The sequence below is a fragment of the Cyanistes caeruleus genome, chromosome 3 (genome assembly GCF_971803275.1).
Source record: "Cyanistes caeruleus chromosome 3, bCyaCae1.hap1.1, whole genome shotgun sequence".
NCBI lineage: Eukaryota > Metazoa > Chordata > Aves > Passeriformes > Paridae > Cyanistes > Cyanistes caeruleus.
The window spans coordinates 114,075,402-114,097,959 of NC_141703.1; the positions used below are offsets into that span (position 1 = coordinate 114,075,402).

A 22,558-nucleotide genomic window follows, 5' to 3' on the forward strand; every position below is an offset into this window, starting at 1 on the left:
ACACCCTGTCCCTGTCCCTGTCCCCATCCCAGTGACACCAGTGACACCCTGACCCTGTCCCTGACCCTGTCCCTGTCCCCATCCCAGTGACACCAGTGACACCCTGTCCCTGTCCCTGTCCCTGTCCCTGTCCCTGTCCCTGTCCCTGTCCCTGTCCCTGTCCCAGATCCCCCGGACAGTTCCTGGCGTGTGCGCGCTCGTGTCCCCGTGTGCGCGCTCGTGTCCCCGTGCCCGCGGAGCCCGGAGCCGCCTGGCCCCGCCCGGGGCCGCCCCGCGGGAGGATCCTCCCGCTCCATCCCTCCCTCCATCCCTCCCTCCATCCCTCCCTCCATCCCTCCCTCCCCCGTCCCTCCGTCCCTCGGGCGCGGGGGGCGCGGGCAGCGGCGGCAGCGCGGAGCCCCCGCGCCATGGGCGGGCGCGGAGCGGCTCGGAGCCGGCCCGCCCGGGGGTAGCCGGCATGAACTGAGCATGGCGAGCGGCCTCGGCCCGAGCTGGCCCCGCCGAGCGGCCCCGGGCGGCGGCGGGGGGCTCCTGCTGCTGCTGCTCTGCGCCGCGGCGGGGCTGCCCCGGAGCGCACAGCAGGTGCTGCGGATCGGTGAGTGCCGCCGGGGCGCGGCGGGGCCGGGAGGGGGCTCCGGGCATCTCCCGGGCCGCGGGGAGCTCGCAGCCGCCGCTCCCGAGCCGGGGATGCTCGGGGTTCTCGGGGATGTTTAGGGGCGCTCGGGGATGCTCGGGGATGTTCAGGGATGTTCAGGATGCTCGGGATGCTCCGGATTCCCGGGGATGTTCAGGGATGTTCTGGGATGCTCGGGGTCCTCGGGGATGTTCAGGGATGCTCAGGATGCTCGGGATGCTCGGGGTTCTCGGGGATGCTCAGGGATGTTCTGGGATGCTCGGGGTCCTCGGGGATGTTCAGGGATGCTCAGGATGCTCGGGATGCTCGGGGTTCTCGGGGATGCTCAGGGATGTTCTGGGATGCTCGGGGTGCTCGGGGATGCTCAGGGATGTTCTGGGATGCTCGGGGTGCTCGGGGATGCTCGGGGTGCTCGGGGGGTGCTCGGGGATGCTCGGGGTGTCAGGGATGCTGTGCCGCCGGGGCTCCGCGGGGTCGCTGCCCAAAGTTGGCCCCGGTGAGCGGGGCCAGGGAAGTTGGGCGCGGGGATCCCGGCCGAGCATCCCCGGAGCCTGCGGGGTGTCGGCTCCGGGCGCTCGGCGGGGCACGGTGCGAGGAGCCCCCAAAACCGAGCGGGTACCTCTGTCCCCACAGCAGGAAGGGTCCGGTGACCCTAAAATCTGTGCCGAGGGGTGCGGAGTGTGGCGGCTCGGAGCGCAGGGCTGTGGTTCCGGAGGGCACCCGGGGGGATGCGGGATGTGTTTGCCCCCGGGCACGGGCAGGCCCGCGGGGCTGCGCGGAAAACTCCTGGAAACGGGAATTTATTTCTTATAAAGTAGAAAACTCCGCACCATGGAAACGGGGCTCGGCTCGCAGGAAGCCTCTCTTCCTACAGTGGGTTTCTTGTGTCAGTCAAGTGAGACGGTGAATGCAAAGTATCGGAAGAGTTCGGGGTTAGGAGAGACTGTGGGAAAGATGTAGGCAGAACCTGGCACGCCGCTGTTTCTGTCTATCCCTCTTTCGCTTGGCAAACACTGAACATTGCGGGGAGAGGAAATAAACAAAAATAAAAAGAAAAACAAAAATAAAACCCGCAGAGACGCTGTTTATGGCGCTGGGGAGAGCATCCCGCAATTCCCAAAGGAGCAAAAGATCGATGCTTTTTGACCCTGCCAGCCTTAACCCCCAGAGCGGCGCTCCCTGAAACACCACGGGAAGGTTCCCGGTGCCAGGAACATTTACAGGAAGGGAGGGCTCGGCCCTTGGAGGCTCTGGGATCTTCCCTCAGCTCCCGGCTGTCCCCGTCCGGGGTGCGCTGCCCTTTCCCGGGGGGTTCAGGTGCGCCTCGCTGTTCCCTGCTCAGCCCTGCAGGGGAGCCGTGCACAAACACGGGGGAGCTCAGGGAGATCTCCCCCAGCCGAACCCGGGGGAGAACGCCGTGTCCAAAGCCCTGCAGCGCAGACAGCAGCGGGATGCTCTGGAAATGCACAAAAACGCCGTCACCGCCAGGACAGAAAGAGCCATAAAGCTGACAAAGTGCTCCCCTTTCAATCGCACCCGTGCAGAGGGAAATCCATGCTCCGGGTGTGTTCCGGGGCTGGCAATGCATAAAACATTGAGTGCACTCTCACTGCCGTGCTTATGCTGCCGATAAAGTAATGATGTTATAAAATATTAATCCTTCCCATCCGTTAACAGCGGCAAAGTTTCTCCGCGGAATCTGTCACTCCTGGAGGTGGCAGAGAGGAGTAATGGCAGCAGCTCCTCCAAATCTCTTTGTGATAACATCATAAAATCATCCCCAAGCCTTTCTGACAGCGAAGGAAGTGCCATCAAGCCATCAGATTGCCTTCCCCGTGTTTTAGTTAATTAAGGGAGGAAAAGCGCTGCCGTACGACGGTGAGGCACTTGGATCCACACCCCGAGAGTTTAATTGCATTTGCCACTGTCAGGGAGCTTTCAGATTTATTTTTTATTAATATTTGTTTCCTGGCTTGTAATAGAAATGAATGGGTTGTCTTGCTGGTGGTTAATTAGTTGAGAAAGGACGTGTGAGTGATATGAATTCTAGTTATTCCTCAGCATCTGACAAAGAACTCCTTTTCCAGCTCTCTAAAGGGAAAAATGAGGCACGGCAATGTGACAGTAAAACTGACTCATTAGGATAAAAGTAATGGATTTTGAGATAAGATAAAGTTTTAAGTTTCAGTAATAAAATAAAATGTTGGTGTCTTACCGGGTATTTCTTCCCCACTGCTGTTCAAAAGCTTTTCCCCTGACACACGAGCTAATGGGGCTGCCCAGGGAAATATCATCTTTATCTGCACTTTACCCACCAGACTGCATTATATAAAAGTGTACTTAAAGTTCACCACCCCAATATTTTTTGTTGAATTCCAAGGAACTTTCAGTTTTTACACCAAGTCCTTCTTATCTATGCTACTTGTGGCACTTGTATATGATAAATGATCTCCAAGGAAGAATAGTAATGAACTGGAGCAGATGCTCAGGTGCAGAAACAGCTTCCAAAGACATCTCAGCAGCAACAGAATAATCCATTTGTTAGTGCTGGATGCAGAGCTCTCATTCCTGGACATGCATTACAGATTCTGAATAGGTTAGAAGGGTAAAATTGAGTGATACTTTATAAAAATTTACAGATGCTCGTCACCTGAGCTCCGTTCTGGGTTAGAACAGCAAGTTATTAACAAAGCACTGGAGTTACCCAAAATAGAGAGGAAGTTGCTTGGATGAATCTTGGAGTTGTCTCTGAAATTACCAGTTCCTGGAAATGAACAAATGGGCAGGTTTCAGGGTTTGTAGGAATTGCTCAGGGTGAGGAGATAGAAGCCAAAAGGGTTTTCAGTATTTTGTGTGTTTCTCTAAATGGAATATTTATGTAAGGGTTTGTCTTTTGCACTGATTTACTCCTTACTCCAGCAAAATTCCCAAATTCAGTGAATTGTGTTTTCCAGAATCCAGGATTAGCCCCATAACATTTATCTCCAACTGAGAAATAGCAGATTTAAACCAAACACATGCAAGTCAGCCACAAAATATCAATTTCTAATAACTTGAAATTTCTAATAACTTGAAATTTCTAATAACTTGAAATTTTCAATACAGATTTCAAAATCTCTGTTGGATTTCCCCAAGCAGGGCTAAAGCTGTGAGTTCTTTTCCTGTGTGAAATTGCTATTTTCCCCTCATGAGAATGATGAAGACGGGAACCTCATTAATTTCTCTGCAAATTTGCTGCTGTTTGTGAACTCTTCTTGATATTTTGTTTGTGAAGGGAATGATACTAACACACATCTGAGCTTCATCAGCGTGAAATGGCAAAAACCCCTTCCTGGAAAGTCTCTTCTCATATTTGAACATCATGAAAAATGTTCATGTACAGAATTTCTTATTAGACATCTACAAATAATTCTATTTTATGATATTAGAGGAAGTGGAGCTGCATTTTTCTCACTGGATGATAAGACATTAAATAATTTTTTTTCACTAGACTCTGAATGCTCAGAGGTTTATCAATTCTTTGTGATACCAAAGTTTCCTTATTGTACACTTAGGGAAAACTATTCTGCTGCAAATATTTCTAAAGGATTGTTACCAAAGCATCCAAAATTTGATTTTCACGCCTCTCCCTCCTTGCTGGATTTGAGAGCACTGTACAAGTGGGAGGCAGGGCAATGTTTGGCTGGCTTCAAATAGGTAATTGAGTTAAAAATCCCTAAAAAAAGGCTGGTGCAAGATGCTCTGCAGCCCCTCAGTGAGGGAACTGCTGCTGCCTCCCTCGGTGAGTGGCTGTGCTGGCGAGGGGGAAAGGGCTACTTGGGCTTTGGGGAAACTGCCAGGGGACTCCAAAAATCAGCAGTTTGAGTCTCCCTCGTCAGAACACCCTAAATACCTCCTTGGGCAGGGGGTAGGTGAGCTGGAAAGGTGCAGGATAGCCCCGAACATGCCAGACTGCAGGTGAGTTTGCAGAGCCAGCCAGGGTTTAACAAAAAGCGAAGGGTGCGGTGTCCTGTGCCCCCTGTCCCCAAAGGGGAGGTCCCGAGGCCAGGAAAGGCAAACTGAGCCAGGCAGGCCAGCTTTGTCCAGCTTGGGACAGAGCTGGGCTGGTTTAGGCAGGGCTGAGGGAGAGAAAAACCCCAAGAAACGCGTGATGAAGTCCAAGAGAAGCGTGGCAGTGCTGCATTTCCCAGGGGCTCGGCGGTGAGCGTGGCGAGTCCCCTCACTGTCTCTGAGCAGCCACTGGACCGTGGGATGGGAACTGGTGCCTGTTCTGGGGCAGTTCCTGGCTTCCAGGACTTTCCAGGGACTCCCACACAGGAGCTGTCCCCTCCAGGAGGGACATGGGACCCCCGGGAGCCTCCCTTGTGTGGCCCCAGGAGCGGCTCCCAGGCTCCATGGAGTCCTGGCAGCGACAGGATCACCCAAATTCCGCCCAGGGAGGAGAGTTTGGCGTCAGGTGCTTTGGGCAGGAGGAACTTTCCTTACAAACAGCATGGAAAGTGGTTCCCCAGAGCTTCTCTCTTGCCCAGCAGCCCGTGTGTGGTGTTCAGGTGTGGTGACCAGCTCTAGCTCCCCTGGCTTCCCCACAGCACCCAACTCACGGGGCATTTCCCTCAGCAGCTCTAAGCTCCTCCATATGGCCCTGTCCTCTCTCAACACTTTCCATTTGGGCTGGAAGTACAATCCCAATGCTGTTTTTTCATTACAGTCTGTTTGTATGTCCTGGTCAGTAATAAAGCTTAAATCCTGCTCCCCCCTCAATACTTTAAACAACTGCCTCTAATCTTCTTTTCTCAGAAAGGCTTGATTTGACCAACTAAACTACAGATTGTACTGCAGCAAAAGAAACAAATCCCATCCCAGAACTGATTACTTTTCCTGCACAGCTTTGGGGCTGTGAGCAGCAAGCCCAGTCTGTCCTAGTTTGGGTTGACTTTAGATTTTAGTTTGCAGTAATGAGTTTATGATCTTGGGCAAGCTTTGCAGTGGGAGGTTATTACCCTTCCCTCTCTCTCCCTGCTGAAGGTTATAGGGTATTTTCCAGGAAATGATGAGCTCTCAAACCATGAATTTGCTTTCTCAGGACAAAATCAAAATTCCAAATTAAAACAGCTTCATTATTCCACGTTGGCATTGTTTTCACCTCAGCTACAGGAACCAGTATCTGATAGGGCTGTTAAAGTAACTTTTTATTTTCTTTCCTTTTCTTTTTTTTTTAATTCCTCTGACAGTGCAGAAGGTTTCTTAAATACCCTTAGAGCTTCACTAAATTAGGGTGGCACAAAATGGCACGGGAAATGGGAATCGGTTCTGTGGCCAAAGAGGCAGAACTGGTGTCAAAGGCTCAGTTTTGAGCTTCTTTTCTCGGTCCATCAGGCTTTTTGCAATCACACCTCCCAGTTAGGTTGTTTAGGTTGTTTTTTTTTTTTCTCCTTTGAGCTTTCAGACCACACAAGTTTAAGAGAGGACAGTTATAAATTCTTTTAGCACTGAGACTGTTCCCACGTCCTGCCCCCGGCTCTGCACACCCAAACCTGGCCTAGTTCAAGGCAAATTCAAAAAATTCTGTTTGCAGCACACAGGTTCTGGCTGGGCTCCAGGAGCAGCCCCCTCCTGATGCCACCAGGGTCCTGGTGGAGCTTGCCTGCATGGAAGTGACGGAGAGCAGAGGCACCTCCCAAAATGCAGAGTTTGGGTGAGCAAACAGCACAAGTCCCCAGGCTGGGGCACTGGAGACATCCCACAGCTCCTGGGCTCTGCTCTGGCTCTCGGCTGGGGCAGCACAGCTTCAGACATGGCAAAACACAGCCAGAGCCTCTCAGAGAAATAACACAGGCTGCTCAGTTCCACGTGCTCGGGGCACACCAGCAGGGACAGACATTCAGCTGTGCTCTTCATCCAAGAGTTTGGGGGGAAGAAATCTGTTTTAGAAGAATAACATCTGGCAGCTGTAAGAAAAAAACTGTTTGAAGATACCAGTTTATTGTCCCCTTCCTGTGGGGAGGGGGAAGGAGCAGAGCCCTGCCAGGTTGTTCTGAATTGGAGAAGTCAGGTTTAGTGTGGTTTGGCCAGACAGTGCTGAGAAGAAAAACTTCTACACCTGAAACGCTTGGATGGTACAATTAGAAGGCAAATCCACGGAAATTTGGTCTTTTGGGGTCTTACAGTGCAAATTTTCCCCCCAATTTTGACATTTCCACAGACTTCTCCATTATGGCACACAGGCCCTCTGTATTTTGGACACAGCAGCAGTGTTTTAGGTTTGGAGCCCTTTCCAGAAGGGTATTGTGCACTTTGGGAATGAAGGTAAGGAAGGACTTTTCTGGTCTGTAGCTCACTGGCAAACACAGAATTGCCCTGACTTGCTCTCTTACATCGTGCCTGTTCCAGCACAGGGCTTCCCTCTTCTGCTCCCAGCAGGATCCAAGCAGAGGCTTTTGGAGCACCCACAGGGATGGGGGATGTGCCTCCAAATCCTGAAGTCTCCACCAAAGCTGCAGGTGTGCTCGTGCACTGCTCCAGCCAGGCTGGCTGGGGTGAGCTGTGGCTTTGGGAAAAGCTCAGCCCAGCGCTCACAGCCCTCAGCTTTCACCTCCTGGTGAAGATCTGGAGAGCTGGAAACTGGATGCACTAACATATAAACACCCAGAGGGAAAACAACCCCAAAAACACAGCTCCTGCTTCCCCAAAAGTAATCCTTTCTGCGCTCACACTCAGGAGAAAATCCAATAAAAGCAAATCCATCTCAGAACTCTTTGCTGTGGCACAAGGAGCTTTCTCCTGAGCGTCCCGGGGCACAGCCATTCCCACAAAGGTTGTGGATGAGGGAGGGGAACGGGAGGAATTTCAGGAGGAACAGTCACTTCATTTTCCAGGATCTGCCAATGAATCCCGATTTCCCTGGCACAGCCCCAGGGGATTGATGGAGCCGTGTGAGCCGGGATCAGGCAGAGCTGTGCCTATCAGCACTCAGAGCAGACTCAAAACTCCCTTTGATCGTGTCACTGTCACACAGGAGCCTGGTTGGGAGTTAGGTCAGGTTTGGAGCTGGGGCTGGGCACTTGAGATGCCTTGTGAATAACCTGAGCAGTGGGTCACAGCTCAGCTGGCTGCAGGAAATAACGCTGCGAAAACCACCAAGAACTGTTAAGCAAACCACAAATAAGCCACAGCAGATTTCCTCCCTGAAATTTGGAGAAGGAATTACAATTTCTGACCGAAATATTTTTGTTTTGCTTTGGTTTTGGTTGCTTTTCTTCATCTTAGAATTCAGAAAGAGAATAGGAAATGACTCTAAAATCAAAGAGATGATCCTTCCCAGCCTGTTGGAATGGGAATGAGTAAATACGGGGCACAAGAAGGATGTGGAGTCACTGCTGGGCTGTTTTCACTCAGAATTGTTCAAACGTGTTTGGTGTGATAAACTGGGTTTGTGCCAAGCAGCTCGGAGCCTGTGTGAGTGCAGGGAGTGTTTGGGCTCCTGGGTGTCAGTGCAAGGGCAGCAGTCAGACTGGATGATCCCCATGGAGCCCTTCCAGCTCAGCATGTTCTGTGATTCCCAGCAAAATGGCCTCACAGGGTGCTGAACCCCAAAAACAGTTATTTGTCTGAACTTGCAAATATTAACAGCAAAATGCCACAGCAAAAGGCTGCAGTAAAGGAGGCAGGAATCTGGTGGAATTGGTGCACGGCTGGGCCACAGAAGGGGGATTTTGGAGTTGCTCAGTCAACATTAGTGTGGTGTCTCCCCATCCTCTGGGCTTTCACTTTTAAATCTTTTGTGTTTATAGAAAAGGTTTGAGTCCAGCTCTCTGTGGAACACAGCCAGAAATGTCCTCTGAGCTTCCCAGCCTGTCCCTGCTGCCCCTTCCCTCCTCAGCTGCCCTGTCACCTGCTCCGTGCCTGAGCTGCGCCCCTGCCACCGAGGCCACTTCCAGAGTTCTGGAAAAATGATGTCTTTCTTCTCGCTATCTCTGATCCAACAACTTGTACACAAAAAGCTTTTTATTCTTCCGGCGCCACTTCCTTTCAGCTGTGCCAAACCACCCCAAAACCTTATCAGTGGGGCACTGCAGCTGCAGTTTAATGTGAGCTCCCTCTTCCCTGACTGTGACTATCTCAGAAAGTTCCAAATTGTTTACTTATCTGCCAGAAACACACACCGAGGGGAGTTCAGGCTCTGCTGCCCAAGGTGCATTTTAAATCACGGGGAGAACTGCTTCAGATATTTCACATTACATCTCCCAGCTTTATCTGCTGCTGTAAATTATGAGGCTGCTCCATTGAGCTGAATGAAGATTAAATTTTTGAGCAGTGTTTTCTGAAGAATGGAGATTTTTCTCTCTGAAATGAAGAGCCTGTCGTGCCCCAGCGTGGCTGCCCAAGCCTTTCCTTCCCCATCAGGCACAGGCAGCTCCCAGGGGCTGAGCCTGTCCTGACATTAAAGGCATCTGCAGATGGAGTGAGGGTGGGATGTGCCCTGCACAGCAAGTGCTCTGGGGAGCTGCAATCCCTCTGCTGACCTGCAGACATCCCAGCTGCCGTGAGGGAGAGGTAGCTGGGGAAATGTACCCTGGGCTGTGTGCAGCCCTTCCCTTCACACACCCCAGGGATGTGGATTTTTAAATAAACCATTTTTAAATAAACCACTGCTTGCAGCAGCTCCCACCCAGGCTGAATTCCTGGCTCCAGCCCTCTCCTCTGAGCTCTCCAGCATGGGGAGATCCCAGCCTGGCTTTGCTTGTTTTGTGCCCGACACACACCCCTGGGTGAGAGCTGAGTGGGTGCCTCCTTTAAAAATACACAGCAACAATGGGATCCAGTGTGGGAACAGTTTTTGTTGCCTCTTTTGGGGCTGAATTTAGTGCCTGGTCTCCCATGGGTGCCCACAAAAGCCAGAGAACACAGCAGCCCCCAGTGCTGCTGGCTGGAAACTGCAGCACAATCCTGAGCTGGGCAGGTCCTGGTGCTCCAGAGTGGGAAGGGCTCCCCATGGCCATTTCTGGGCTCCCCATGGCCATTTCTGGGCTCTCCATGGCCACTTCTGGGCTCCCCATGGCCACTTCTGGGCTCCCCATGGCCATTTCTGGGCTCCCCATGGCCACTTCTGGGCTCCCCATGGCCATTTCTGGGCTCTCCATGGCCACTTCTGGGCTCCCCATGGCCATTTCTGGGCTCTCCATGGCCACTTCTGGGCTCCCCATGGCCATTTCTGGGCTCCCCATGGCCACTTCTGGGCTCCCCATGGCCATTTCTGGGCTCCCCATGGCCACTTCTGGGCTCCCCATGGCCACTTCTGGGCTCCCCATGGCCATTTCTGGGCTCCCCATGGCCACTTCTGGGCTCCCCATGGCCATTTCTGGGCTCCCCATGGCCACTTCTGGGCTCCCCATGGCCATTTCTGGGCTCCCCATGGCCACTTCTGGGCTCCCCATGGCCATTTCTGGGCTCCCCATGGCCACATCTGGGTTCCCCATGGCCACATCTGGGCTCCCCATGGCCATTTCTGAGCTCCCCATGGCCAGTCCTGGGCTCCCCATGGCCACATCTGGGCTCTCCATGGTCACTTCTGGGTTCCCCAGTCCCACCCAGCCCAGAGCCCTCTGCAGAGCTGCCCCAGGCCCAGGCCCAGCACAGGGAGCACCTGGAGCTGCTGGAGCCAGCCCAGAGGGGACACCAGGATGGGCAGAGGGATGGAGCAGCTCTGCTGGCAGGGTTGGGATTGCTCAGCCTGGCCACAGGGCTTTGGGGTGACCTCACTGTGGCCTTGCAGTGCCTGAAGGGAGCCCACAGGAAAGATGGAGAGAGACTTTGGAAAAGAGCCTGGAGTGCCAGGACACAGGGAACAGCTTCCCACTGCTAGAGGGCAGGGCTAGATGGGATATTGGGAATTGTTCCCTGTGGGAGTGGCGAGACCCTGGCATGAATGGAATTCCCCCAGAAGCTGTGGCTGCCCCTGGATCCCTGGCAGGGTCCAAGGCCAGAGGGCTTGGAGCAGCCTGGCACAATGGAAGTGTCCCTGCCATGGCAGGGAACGGATGGGATGGGATGGGATGGGATGGGATGGGATGGGATGGGATGGGATGGGATGGGATGGGATGGGATGGGATGGGATGGGATGGGATGGGCTTTAAGGTCCCTTCCAGCCCAGCCCACTCTGGCATTCCCTGATCTGGTATTCCCTGTGTGCTCCTCACCAGCTCCAGGGGGGGCACAGGACCATTTTCTCTTGTGCTTCCCTTCTCTCGGGAGCAGGGAGTTGGGGAGCAGCAGCAATGAGGCGGAGGCAGAGGCGGCCCCTGGCACAGCTGGCACAGCTGGCACAGCTGGCACAGCTGCAGGCAGAGCTCCCAGTGGCTCCAGGTCCCCTTGTCGTGGCTGTCCATCGGGAGGGCTCCGGGCAGGGGCAGGGTGGGCTCAGCTGGGTGAGCTCGGTCAGCAGGGGCAGAGCAGAGGGGAAATGCTGTGCACTGATGGGGTGGCTGCAGGTTCCCTGATTACCTGGGTGGGAATCAGGCTGCTCCACAGGCAGGAGCTCACCCGGTTTCCCCGGGTGTACTGAAATACCTTGCACAGCAGAGGAAGAACAATTCTCTCCTTCCCTCCTCAGCCTTTAATTCCCCCCGCTCGGTGTGACACCTGCTGCTTTAGGATGACTCGTGTGCTAATCGATTTCTACAGGTCCTTGAGCGAGGATGAGGAGATCCCACCTTCCTCACTCTGCCCAGAGGGGATTTCAGGGAGCTGCTGCAGGAATCTCTGCAGGACTGAGCAGGAAGGGGTGGCAGAGAGGAGCTGCCCCGGGCCCCCCATCACCTCTGTGCTGCTCAGGCAGGGGAGGTGTGAAGCTTAGCCTTAGGAAAGGTGGTGCTTTAATTTGTTTTGTTTCTCGCTACCCAAACCTATTTCCATTGGAAAAAAATTCAATTAGTGTTGCCCCAGCTGAGCCTGCTTTGCCCATGGCTATAGCCATTGAACCATCTCTCTGTCTTAATCCTGACCCAGCTTTTCCATCCAGGTTTTGGATGGAAACACATCCTTGTGTCCTGGCGAGGAGAGGCAGTGAAAGAGCCCTCGGGAGGTCATCACCCCTCCACAATTAGGAACAATTGAGAGCTGTTCTTTCCCTGGCATGTTTATTGGAGTTGATGACTTTCAGCAAGTCCCTAATAAGAAGAGTGTGAAGCTTTCAGCTGGGGCTGAGCTGCTCTGTGGTACCAGAGCATCTGCACAGTGAGAACTGGGGGGTTCAAAGGATTTAAATAAGGCAATTTAGGAGATGCGGAGCAAACTTTGCCGGGGAGCTTTAATTAATGCTAAAATTCCAGACTTTTATGTCTGCACTCATCTGTTTGCAACACCAAGAGTGTATTTTATGGCAGTTCTTACAACAAGACTCAATCCCCACTAAGGAAAGCGGTGCCAACAAGCTCATGCCTCATATTTAAAATCACCGTCTACTGTGCCAGTGCTAAAGAAAGGGGGCACAGGCTTTCAAAGAGCCAAAACTTGGTCCTTGTCCCATGGGAGTCACCTTGTTAAAAACTTCATTGGCCACAGGTAGAGCTCAGTGAATTCACATCCAGCTTCTCCAGGAAACTTCAGTGATGGGAGCTTTAAATTTAGCAAATTTAACTGCAAAACTTCTTTCAAATCCAAGCCCTCGCTCTTATCTGTGAGCGCTTAGAGAAAATCTGTGAGAAAATTGGGTACAAAATCATCTCTTCTGGCTCCCTGCCCTTTGTCTTAAGTGGCAGAACACTTTTTCTCAAAAAAAAAAACCAAAAAACGAACAAATGACCCAAATACTCCTTTAGCTCTGCCTGTGCCAGAGTCAATGGAGCTGCAGCAGTTTCTAGTGATGAGGTTCTGGCAAGTGTATTATTCTGGCAGGAGAGAACAGTTGGGCAATTTACTGCAGCTCATCCAAACTGCAAATGAAGGTTCTGTATTCCCTCAGTTTGAGGAAATCAGCAGGAAAAGACCTCCTCCTATTTTTTTATCTCCAGCCTCTGATTTTGCCAAGGTTTCCCACTTCTGCAAAGGTTTCCTTCTGTGCCCTGCCTTTCTCACCACAGCAAAGGCAGGGAAAGGACACCAAAATTCCCTGGCTTGTAGGAAGAACCAGTGCTGTTGGGTGTGAGCTATTCCAGCTAGGATGGAATGAAGAAGCTGGAATGTCTTTTAGCCACAGTCTCTAGAAATAACGTTGTTGTTGTTGTTGTTATTATTGTTATTATTATTAACAATATATAATAATATATTATACATATTATAATAGAATATATTATATTATATATAATAATATATAATAATATATAATATATATTATATTATATATGTAATATATATTATAATGTAATATTATTATATTATATATAATAATATTTAATACTAATACTGATATACTAATACTAATACTAATACTACTACTAATAATAATAATACTAATAATACTTACATGTAGTCCCATGCCTGGAGCCAGGGCAATGAGCAGTAAAAGCACAAACCTTCCTTTAGATAGAAAAAAGGTATTATTAGGAAAGATTGTGTCCCTGCTCAGTGCAGCTCGGCACAGAGCTGCTGGTTCTGTACACAAATATATCAAACAGGGTCAAGCATGACACAGTTCTGGTGTCATGCTGAATTCGTGCTGGAGCTAATATTGTTACAGCCCCGTTGTGGCTGACATAAACCTGTCACTTCTTCAGGAGGGTGATTCATGAGAGACACGGGAGAATCAATGGAGATAAAAATAGGGAATGCAATAACAGCATCCATCTCATCACCATTTCGCTCGTATTACACTGAGTAACCTGATTAAAAGGGTCATATTTAAACATCATCTGGCACAACTGCTCAGAGAAGTGAGAGTGGGAAAGGAGGAGCCCAAAGTGGGGAGCCTCAGAGGTGGGGAATCCATCAGCCTGCACAGGGCAGCAGCAGCAGAGGAGGAAAGGGGGCAGTGGGCAGCCCCCACCATTCCCAAAGCCTGGACTCAGCTGAAGAACTGCTGGCACATCCCTGCTTGGACAGAGCCAAAGTGAAATAAAAAAGGCTCAGAGGTGTGCTACAAAGTAGAAAATCCCCTTTGTATTAATGTCTAGTGAATATTCAAGGAAAACAAAACTCTCCAGAATCAATCTCTAATTGCGCACGGATAATTTTCCCTAGAAAATCTGTCTGAAAAAGGCACTTAAAGTGTTTGGATTAACCTTGCCCATGAATTAGCTTGTCCTAGAACAGCCAAAAGGCAGGTTTTCCCATTCTGCACTCTCTGAAGATGTAGAATCAGAACCAAAGTTGCACATGAAGCTTGTGCTTTTGTGGAGGGATCCTCCTTCCTGCAGGGTTAAGGTGTGGGGCTTCCATCTGAGCCATGCAGAAATACAGCAACACCCCCTTCCTTTCCTGCTGCCTGGGAAGAGCTTGGACAACAACTCCTGGAGCACCAGGAGCTCAGCTCTCTCTTCATTAGGGGCAAACCTGTCCCAGGATCTGAGCACGGGCAGCTTAGGCTTAGGCGCTGGTGCTGGTTATTCCCAAAGTGGGATCTGAATCCTCCCTAGAGCTCAGTTTGCACCCATCTGTTGGGGATGATGAGCACGAAATGGGAGAGTGAATTTCCCTCTCCCCTTCTGGAGGTGCTGTTTTTTCTGGGATTCAGCATGGCAGTCCTGCAGTAGCTCTGAACTGCAGGCTTGCGGTCTCCTGTCATCATGGGCTCAAGCACCGGCACACAAAGGGGATAAAGAGAAGGAGATAGAATGGAAAAAGTCTCAGATAAGAGGGAATTGGCAGGTTGATGATAATCTTAAATCCGTGGGACTGTGTTTGTGCCTGGTTTCTAGTGGAACTCCAGTGCTTTCCAGCACACAGCACGATTAACAGATTACAGGGTGTGGGATTTAGTGCCACCACTGTCAGGAAATTCTCAAACACTCATCTCTTATCCTGGCACATTGTGCTATTCCCAAACTTGAGAACACTGCAGTGGCAACTCATGGGGATGTGCTCTGAAAACCTCCAAGGCAGTACCAGAAACCAGGAGGATTTCTACATTTCCCTTTCCGGGATACCTTGGAATTAAGACTCAAAGGCGTTCTGCGTTTCTTGCCAGGGTGAGGAAAAGCTGTGGCCCAGCTCTGAGGAAAACAGGGAGTTTCCTGCCTTTGGAAGGGTTAGAACTGAGGTGAGTGGCAGTGCCAGGCAGGGCAGCTCCTGTCACTTACGGTCACCTTGCTGTGTGGCAGCTGGAACAGACGGCTTGCTGCAGATGACAGGATCTTTACAAGGGGCAATCGTGATGGCATCAATGTTTATCCTCTGCAGCAGGTGGATAAATCACAGCAAATGGGCATCCCCTCTGAGCTGGAACCTGCTGGATTATTTCTGGGTTATTTCTGCTCAGCCGCAAATATTTCTCTGGCCCGTGGTGGAAGTGCCAGGCGCATCCCGTGTGATGCTAGAAGCTCCTGCCCCGAGCACACAGCTGGGACAGAGGCACTGCAGACACAGATGCTCAGTCAAAGGTGGCTTGGGCAGTTCTTGAGAGGTCTGCCACGTTCCTGGGAGCCAGAGGTGATTTGCAGGGTGTCAGGGTGAGTGAACACAGGTTTCACGGGGGCTCCTCTCTTACGAGGTCCTGGGGAAGGCTGAGGCCACACACCCTGGCCAAGGGTCTGCAAGTGGGCCCCAGGGCACGGATCACATTCACTGTTGGCTCAGAAACAGAAGGTTAATTTTACCCAGGTAAATACTGAAATGCAGTTTTACCTCCACGCTCAGGCAGTTTGTTTTCAGAGAATAGGCACTTCCCAGAAATGGTTACATAAATCAGAGGAATTACAATATGAGCATCCTCCAGAGCTTTTTCATTTCAGTTTCCAATGTCAAACAAGTGTTCAGTGTTAGAGGTTTGAAAGGATGAAATTAGAAACCCTGTAATGGAGTATTGTGGAAAGATATCCCTCAAGAAAGCTCATTCTCAGCTCCTCACCCTCTGGTGTTTCGCCCATTACCAATTCTGCATTTAATCTTATCTGATGTAATCAGAGCTATTCTCACTCTCCCCGAATTTCCTCCTTTCCTGAATCCCCTGAACCCTCAACTCTCAGGATCACCTTGCAGCCACACGTTCCCCGAGTTAATTATCCCTTGTATCAAACTGCATTTTCTTTTATCCCTTTCAAATTCGGTGCTTTCCCATTTCTGCGAGCATCTGCCTGTATCCACACAAATGAAAAGGATCAACTGGAGAGGATAATCTTCTGCCTGCATCCCTCTTGCTATTTTCTGTATCTGCATCCCATTTTCTCTGCTCTGTTCCATCTGTTGGCTGCTCCATCCCCAAAGGCTGGGAGGCTCCGTTCCCCTCACTATTAATTCGGACCCCAATTTTAGTTGTGGTTAAGCCTCTCTGCTGAGAGGGAAGGAAAGAACCAGCTAAGAGAACAGAGGGAGGTTGCTTTTCCTTCTGGAGTTATCCTAATGGGAATTTTTTGGTCCTGAAGGGGGATTCCAAGGTTAAACAACAGCAGCAGGAATTTCACAGCTTGGGGTGTGCATCTGTGCTTTTGGTTGTGCTCTCTCTCCTCCCTTTGCCAGAAAAGGATGTCCTGAGAGGAACAGCATCTCCTGATCTCCCAAAAAGTCCCCCTTCCCAGATTTTCCAGAGTGAGGTGAAGTATTTCCTTGGCTTTGTAGATTTTTTGCCACAGCCCTTGAAGGTCACCCAGCAAGGTAAAGGAAGTGCTCATTTTCTGTGTGTGAATCAGGACATTGGGGACAATGCCAGGCTTTGCAGCCCACGCAGAATTCCTTCCCTCTTCTCCAAGTGGGCTGTCCCACCTCCCAGGCAAGGTTTCCCTCAAAAACAACCCCCTGCCTTTCATTCAGCACTGCTTTCTGGAGCTCTCTGCATTCTCCTGATCTGAAGGGGTTTGGTCACTCTGTGAGAAAGAAAAGTTGGACTCTGGCTCGCTGTGTTTGCCCTCAGATAATGCTGTAATGGGCATTTATGCACCTACATAAAAAAGACACAGAGACTTTGTGGTTGTCCAGTCCTGTCCAGCTATATGAATATTTACCAATGCCATTGCTTTTAATTCCCATGCAGGAATTCTGACAACTGCAGAGCTGCTGAGAATCCATTTTTTTACATAAAAAGAAGAGCAGTTCTTTAAATCCTGAAAGCCATGTCAGGAAGTGATTCTTGGATTTGTTGTTGTGGGGTTTTTGGGGGAAGAGGGATAATAGCAGGAGGAATTTATACGGAAAGATTCCTGACAGTCGATTATGTACCTAGTCCCAAAGGATTAGGTGTTTGAAACTGTATTTTACAGCCCCAGTGAGGGGTGAGAGCTCCTTTCTTTCCTGACAAGAGAACTGGAATGGTAAATTGGGGAATGAGTGATGGGGGTTCCTTTTTCCCCAGGGTGGGAGGACTGCATAGCAAGGAGCAAATTCCCTGAGGAATGCACACACACACACACACACTGGGGACATCTACTGCTGTGTGCCAAAGAATCACAGAATTATTCAGTCTGGGAAAGGTCTCTGAAAGAATCAGGTTCAACCCTAACCCAGAACTGCCCAGCCCACCACTAAACCATGGGTGGGAAAATCACCTTTACTTCCCTTGCCTTTCACTTCCCTGAAAAACCTGGCTTTTCTGCCCTCTGAGAAGCAGGAAATATTCCAGGTTTCCCTGTGCCTGTTCCCAGAGGGCTGTAAGGACACACTTGCTTGGATGAGCACACTCAGACCAAAGGATGTGTCAGTAAATCACTGCAGGACAGCCCAGGCTGTGAGAAGGGAGCGCTTCCCTGGCTCCACTCCAATCCCTGCTTTTATTCCCCCACTTGGGACGCTGATAAAGATGTTAAATATCTGTTGGAGAAGCCCTAATAGGATGTCTGCTGGGCAAGGGGCTGGCCAGGCACACACTCCTCAAAGAAGCAAATGTGAAATGCAATTCAAACCTGCAGTGAAATCCAACAGCGTCGAGTTTCTATCCCTTCATGGCGTAAAGATTGCAAATCAATGGAAATGGAGATTCCTGTGTCACTGGGTGGCCTTGACCCACGTCAGCACAGGGCAGTTAGAGACAAAACACTGGGGAGTTGCTTCATTTCTACCTATTGGAAACAGAAATAACCCTGTGCTGGAAATAGAAATAACCCTTTATTGGCAACAGAAATAACCCTGTGCTGGAAATAGAAACAATCCTGTACTGTTTCTTTACTGGAAACAGAAATAACTCTTCACTGCCCAGACCCATTTGTCCAATAGCTCGTTCTGATTTCTCAGAAGTTTCTGTCTCCCTTAGGAGGAGGTACATGAGGGCTGAAAGAGACAGAAGCTTCTGTGTATTTTCATTTTTGATTCCCAGGCTCAAGGACAGTGAGCCAGGGAGCAGGTTCCTCACCCAATCCAGCTTTCCTTCCCTTAGGGTAAATTTAGGAGATTTCTGGTGCCCTGTTTGGGATTTAGCCCCATGTCAGGGCAGTTTGCAGTGGGGTGGATTCTTGAGCTTCCCAACAATTTCTCCTGCAGGCTGTTCCTACAGGGAGCACTTGGAGAAAGAAGAACACAAACCAGGCTGCCTTCATTCATGCCCCTGGCTCATGGGGCTTTCAGAGGTGTTCAGGTTCAGGGCATCCTAAAAAAATCCTCCCTTGCCCTTTTATTTTTTTCCCTTGTCACAGTATAAGATTGGTTGAGACACTTTGTTCTTCTTTGCTTTATGTATTTCCTAAAATAAGCTCAGAAAGGAGCTGGGAACTTTCCCCTGTTGAAAATCCAGCACAATGTGAATGCAGGGGTGTTTTTTCCCCAGGAAGCTGACCCAGGAAGCCGTTTGCTGCTCCCTGTGCTTCAGCCACACAGAAGCTGAAAAAATGGAAGTTTTATTCATGCCTAGAAGATTAAACTCCTATTTATATATCTCAATCCTATGAGCTATGAAGATCTCTTTTTTTTTTCTTTTCTTTTTTTCTTCCTCTAAGCTTTGTTTTTACTGTTTTGTGGGTTTTCTTGAGTCACTCAGGTTTGGGAAATGTGCTGGAGTTTTTTGTTGTACAAAGGAGAGCATTGTGGGGAAACTCTGAGAGGAGAAGCTTCAGACAGAAGCTGGCCACAAGTGCTTTTGCAATGTGCAGACACATTATCCCCTCTCCCCCAAACCTGTCTACATAGAGAGGGAAAAATAATGGTTAAATAAACAAATAAAAATCCAAGCAGGCAAATAAAACATTTAATGAGCCTCTAGAGAATACCCATCCTTCTCCTGAACCCTGCACTGGGTGGCTCAGCACTGTCTGGCCTGATGTAGTTTTAAGCACTGAAATGTCACTTTTTAAATTTAAATTTTAGTGGATTTTCAAAAATAAATGATTGTGGAGCAGGTCACTTGGTGACTGCGCTCCCTGCCCATGGGACTGGAGTGAGGAGGGAGGGAATCCCAACCCAAGGCCTGCCCATGTCCCACTTTCAGCTCTCTGTTTTTGAGAAGTTCCTTCAGGAGCCACAAATTTGTGCCAGGATTATGAGAACAGTGGGACACGGTGCTTTTCCTGAAAAATGGCACCTGTCAGCATCCATCAATAACCTGGGATTCTCCCAGCTGCCTCCAGCCTAAATGTGGTTACAATTCCCCCTCCTGGCTTATTCCTTCTTGTGTGTGTGCTTAGAGATGAACATAAGTCTGCTGTCCTCATATTTAAACACTTATTTTGTTATAAATAAGTATATTCTGCTGTGGGGGTGTTCATCTGCTAAAAGCCCAGTTTGTTATGTTTGATTCATGCCTGAATAAATCATCAATTTGATGGTTTGTTTTCCATTTAAATCGATGCCTCCTATTTTCTGATTCCTTAGTCCAAGGGAATCGAAGGATAAATTGCAGATTGATCTGATGGGGATAACTTTGATCCGATGAGGCATTTCCTAGAGGCTGGATCAGCACAAAGGAAGTCTGGGGAGGGGAAAAAAGAAACCACTTTGACAGGACACATTTGTCAAGATCAATGGTGTGCAGCCCTGGTGGAAAACTGGTAGCTGCAGGTTGTCTGGGTGGAATTGTAGTGATTTTTCCTGCTGCTCTCCTAAGAAATATGAACAGTGCCACCAGTACCTGTCCAAGCTGAGAGTTCCTTTAAGTGGTAAATAAAACTTAATTCTCTAAAGAGGTTTTTGTTGTAAGCATGGATTTCACTCAATAGCTTGAACACTGAAAAATTGCTTCAAATTACATTTTGTGCTGTGATTCCGGTCCAGATATTTCTAAGCAGATGTGGTGCTCAAGCAAAAATTAAGTTGTTTGCTCTTTCCTGTGTTTGTTTAGTTTTCCTTGTTGCCTTGTGGATACACACAGTGGCTTTTTCAGGAGGGATGCAGCTTCTTTTCAGACATGCAGCAAATTGGGCACTTCTCTCCAAGCAAATCCTGGGGTGGACTCAGCAGGGGGAAGAAAAATCAGCCTCTGGCACAAGAATGGTTTTTTTTTCTCTTTTTGGGTGTGCTGAATGCCAGAGGAGAGGGAGCCTGCTCACACAGTGGCTTTGCAGAGCTGTTCACATTTTGAAGAGATAAATTGTGTGCTCACAGATATCCTGGATCCTGTAGGGATGCAAGCTGACCTGAGGTTCCTCTGCCACTCCTTGGAGAGGTGGGAAGAGTGAGTCCCTTGGAATTGTTGTCTAAGCAAAGCAATGGAGCAATCTGCTGGAATATTTTCAATTTTAATCATTTTGAGGAAGAATTTTTTCATGGAAAGGCTGCCCAGGGAGGTTTGGAGGTGTCCAAGGAAGGCCTGAAGGTGACACTCAGTGCTCTGGGCTGGGGACAAGGTGGGCATCAGGCACAGCTGGGACTTAATCTTGGAGACCCATAGAATAACTTTGGCCACATCTTCCTGGTGTTTCCTTTTCCTCAGGCACAAATTCTTGTAGAACTGGCAGCTTTCTTACCCAGGCACAGGGTAATGGCATCGTTGACATAGCCTAGGATGTGTCTCTTTCCAAAGGGGCCATCTCTTTTAAGTGATTAATTTTCATTTGGGATAGTCAGTATCATTTTAGTGTTATTTTATGGCACCCACTTGCCTTTCAGACCTTTTCTGACCTCTGTAGCACCGTCCTCTGTGTGAGAATTCCATGTGCTGCTTAGAGCACCAATTATTATCTCTTCCCAGCTTCTCTTGTTTGCCCCTTCCTGGCTTTTGTTCCCCCACCTTGCCCATCATGGCACTTACTACACTGGCTCTCCTTTGCTGTTGGATCCATGGTTTTGGGATGGTTTTCCTGCTTTGGGTGGATTTCACCTCCTCTCATATAACCCCTGGCACGCATCCGCTATGCCCTGCTCATCTTGCTGCCTCCCAAGGGCCACTGAGCAAAGCCCTGAGCACTGCCCTGAGTGCTCGAGATGACAAATGTCCTTTCCCTGCCAGAGAGGCCTCCTGCCACAGTTGTAAAAGAAACTTTTACAGAAGCTTTTAGAAGAGACTTTGCCCAGAAATATAAAACCCAGTTGTGCCTGTCCCCTGTGCCAGGGCCCCACAGAGAAACAGAGCTGGGGCACAAGTACAAGGCTCACCAGGCTCTTGCCCCTCTCACAGTGGAGCAAAGCATTTCTCCAAGGAGATTTCCTATCCTGCAGCAGAAAACATCTTTTAGTAGGAAATACCTTTCATTTTGTAGTCATCAGTCTGGAGCTGGTGAACAGCTGGGAAGAAAACCTGAATCCAGAAAATAATTATATGGATGAATATCTAACATGAGAAAGATCCCTTCTGAGAAATCAGGCTTTTCTTCAGTACTGCTGTGCATGCTTGCAAAGAAACGAAGATCAATGTGTTAATGTACCTGAAGACACATAAAGCATCTCTTTGTTTTCTTCCCAGAGGTGTAACATCATGAATTCAGGGGAAATTTGTGTGGACAGCGCTGCCAGGGATGCCCAGGGTGGGATTGCTGGGGTATCTGAGCAGGGCCAGGGTTGGACTGGGTGAGCCTTGGGGGTGCTTAGGAGATTCTGTGATTTTATGGTCACCCAGAGCCAGGCTGGGACCAGAGGACAGTGCTGCACCTCCTTGGAAAAACCCAGCATGGAACAGCTGTGAGCAGCTCAACCTGAAGTGCAAATGTGATCCTTTAGGAGGTGTCACTCACTTTTTACATGGTGCAGATTATCCTGGAGTATTTTGCCAGGATTTCTGCCTTGGGGAGCTGGGATAGCCACAGGAGAGCACTTTGGGCACCAGCAGACCACAGAGATCAGGGTCTACAGCAGAAATATAAAATCCCAGGGAATCCCCTCCCTTACATCTTGGGAGGAAAATGAAAACAGTGATCCAAAGATTATATTTCTCCCATGTTCCTCTGAGCTGATTTTATTCCTCTTTCTGAGGAACATGACAAAAAAAATGAATGAGCCCCAAATTCAATCTCTTCCTTATGTTCTTATCACAGGCATCTTGATATGGTGTATTTTTTCTCATCATGTGTTTACTGTAAAACTGGGAAGTTGAAAAGTACGAGCTCTGTCTCTACCAAAAACCCTTATGACCCCCCAAAAATACAAATTTAACCCTACAAATAGATTATTTGCTCATGTGGCAAAATGAGGAATTTCTTTGTGCTGATAAATCCATGATTTTGCATCCTCCTTAATAAAAGGACAAAATAAAAATCAGTTTGCAAATGATTAGAATTCATTAAAATGTAATTATTTGTGAACTACCCTGAACTGATGTTCCTGATGAGCTGAGCTAATCCTGTGCTGCTTCCAACCTGAACAGAATCAAAATGTAAAAGTCAAGGCTCAGGGAATGAATGCCTGGGGAGTTTGGGGTATAAATAACATAAAATAAATTATAAAATAACAAAATAAAATAAAATAAAATAAAATAAAACTATGAAG

The 22,558-nt window shown here is 49.3% G+C and overlaps 1 protein-coding gene across 4 annotated transcripts in view; it reads left to right on the forward strand.

The window, feature by feature from the left end:
- Positions 1–382: 382 nt before the first annotated feature.
- Positions 383–22,558, forward strand: part of LOC111942420 (glutamate receptor ionotropic, kainate 1) — a 113,334-nt gene continuing 91,158 nt past the window's right edge. For 2 of the 4 annotated variants that reach the window (XM_086883686.1, XM_086883685.1), the window contains exon 1: positions 414–595. In XM_086883686.1, coding sequence (XP_086739812.1) covers positions 469–595 — 127 coding nt within the window. In that variant the 5' untranslated portion in view covers positions 414–468. Of the gene's footprint in view, positions 596–22,558 lie in introns of all 4 variants that reach the window. The other 2 variants (XM_086883687.1, XM_086883684.1) reach the window with 2 other exon arrangements.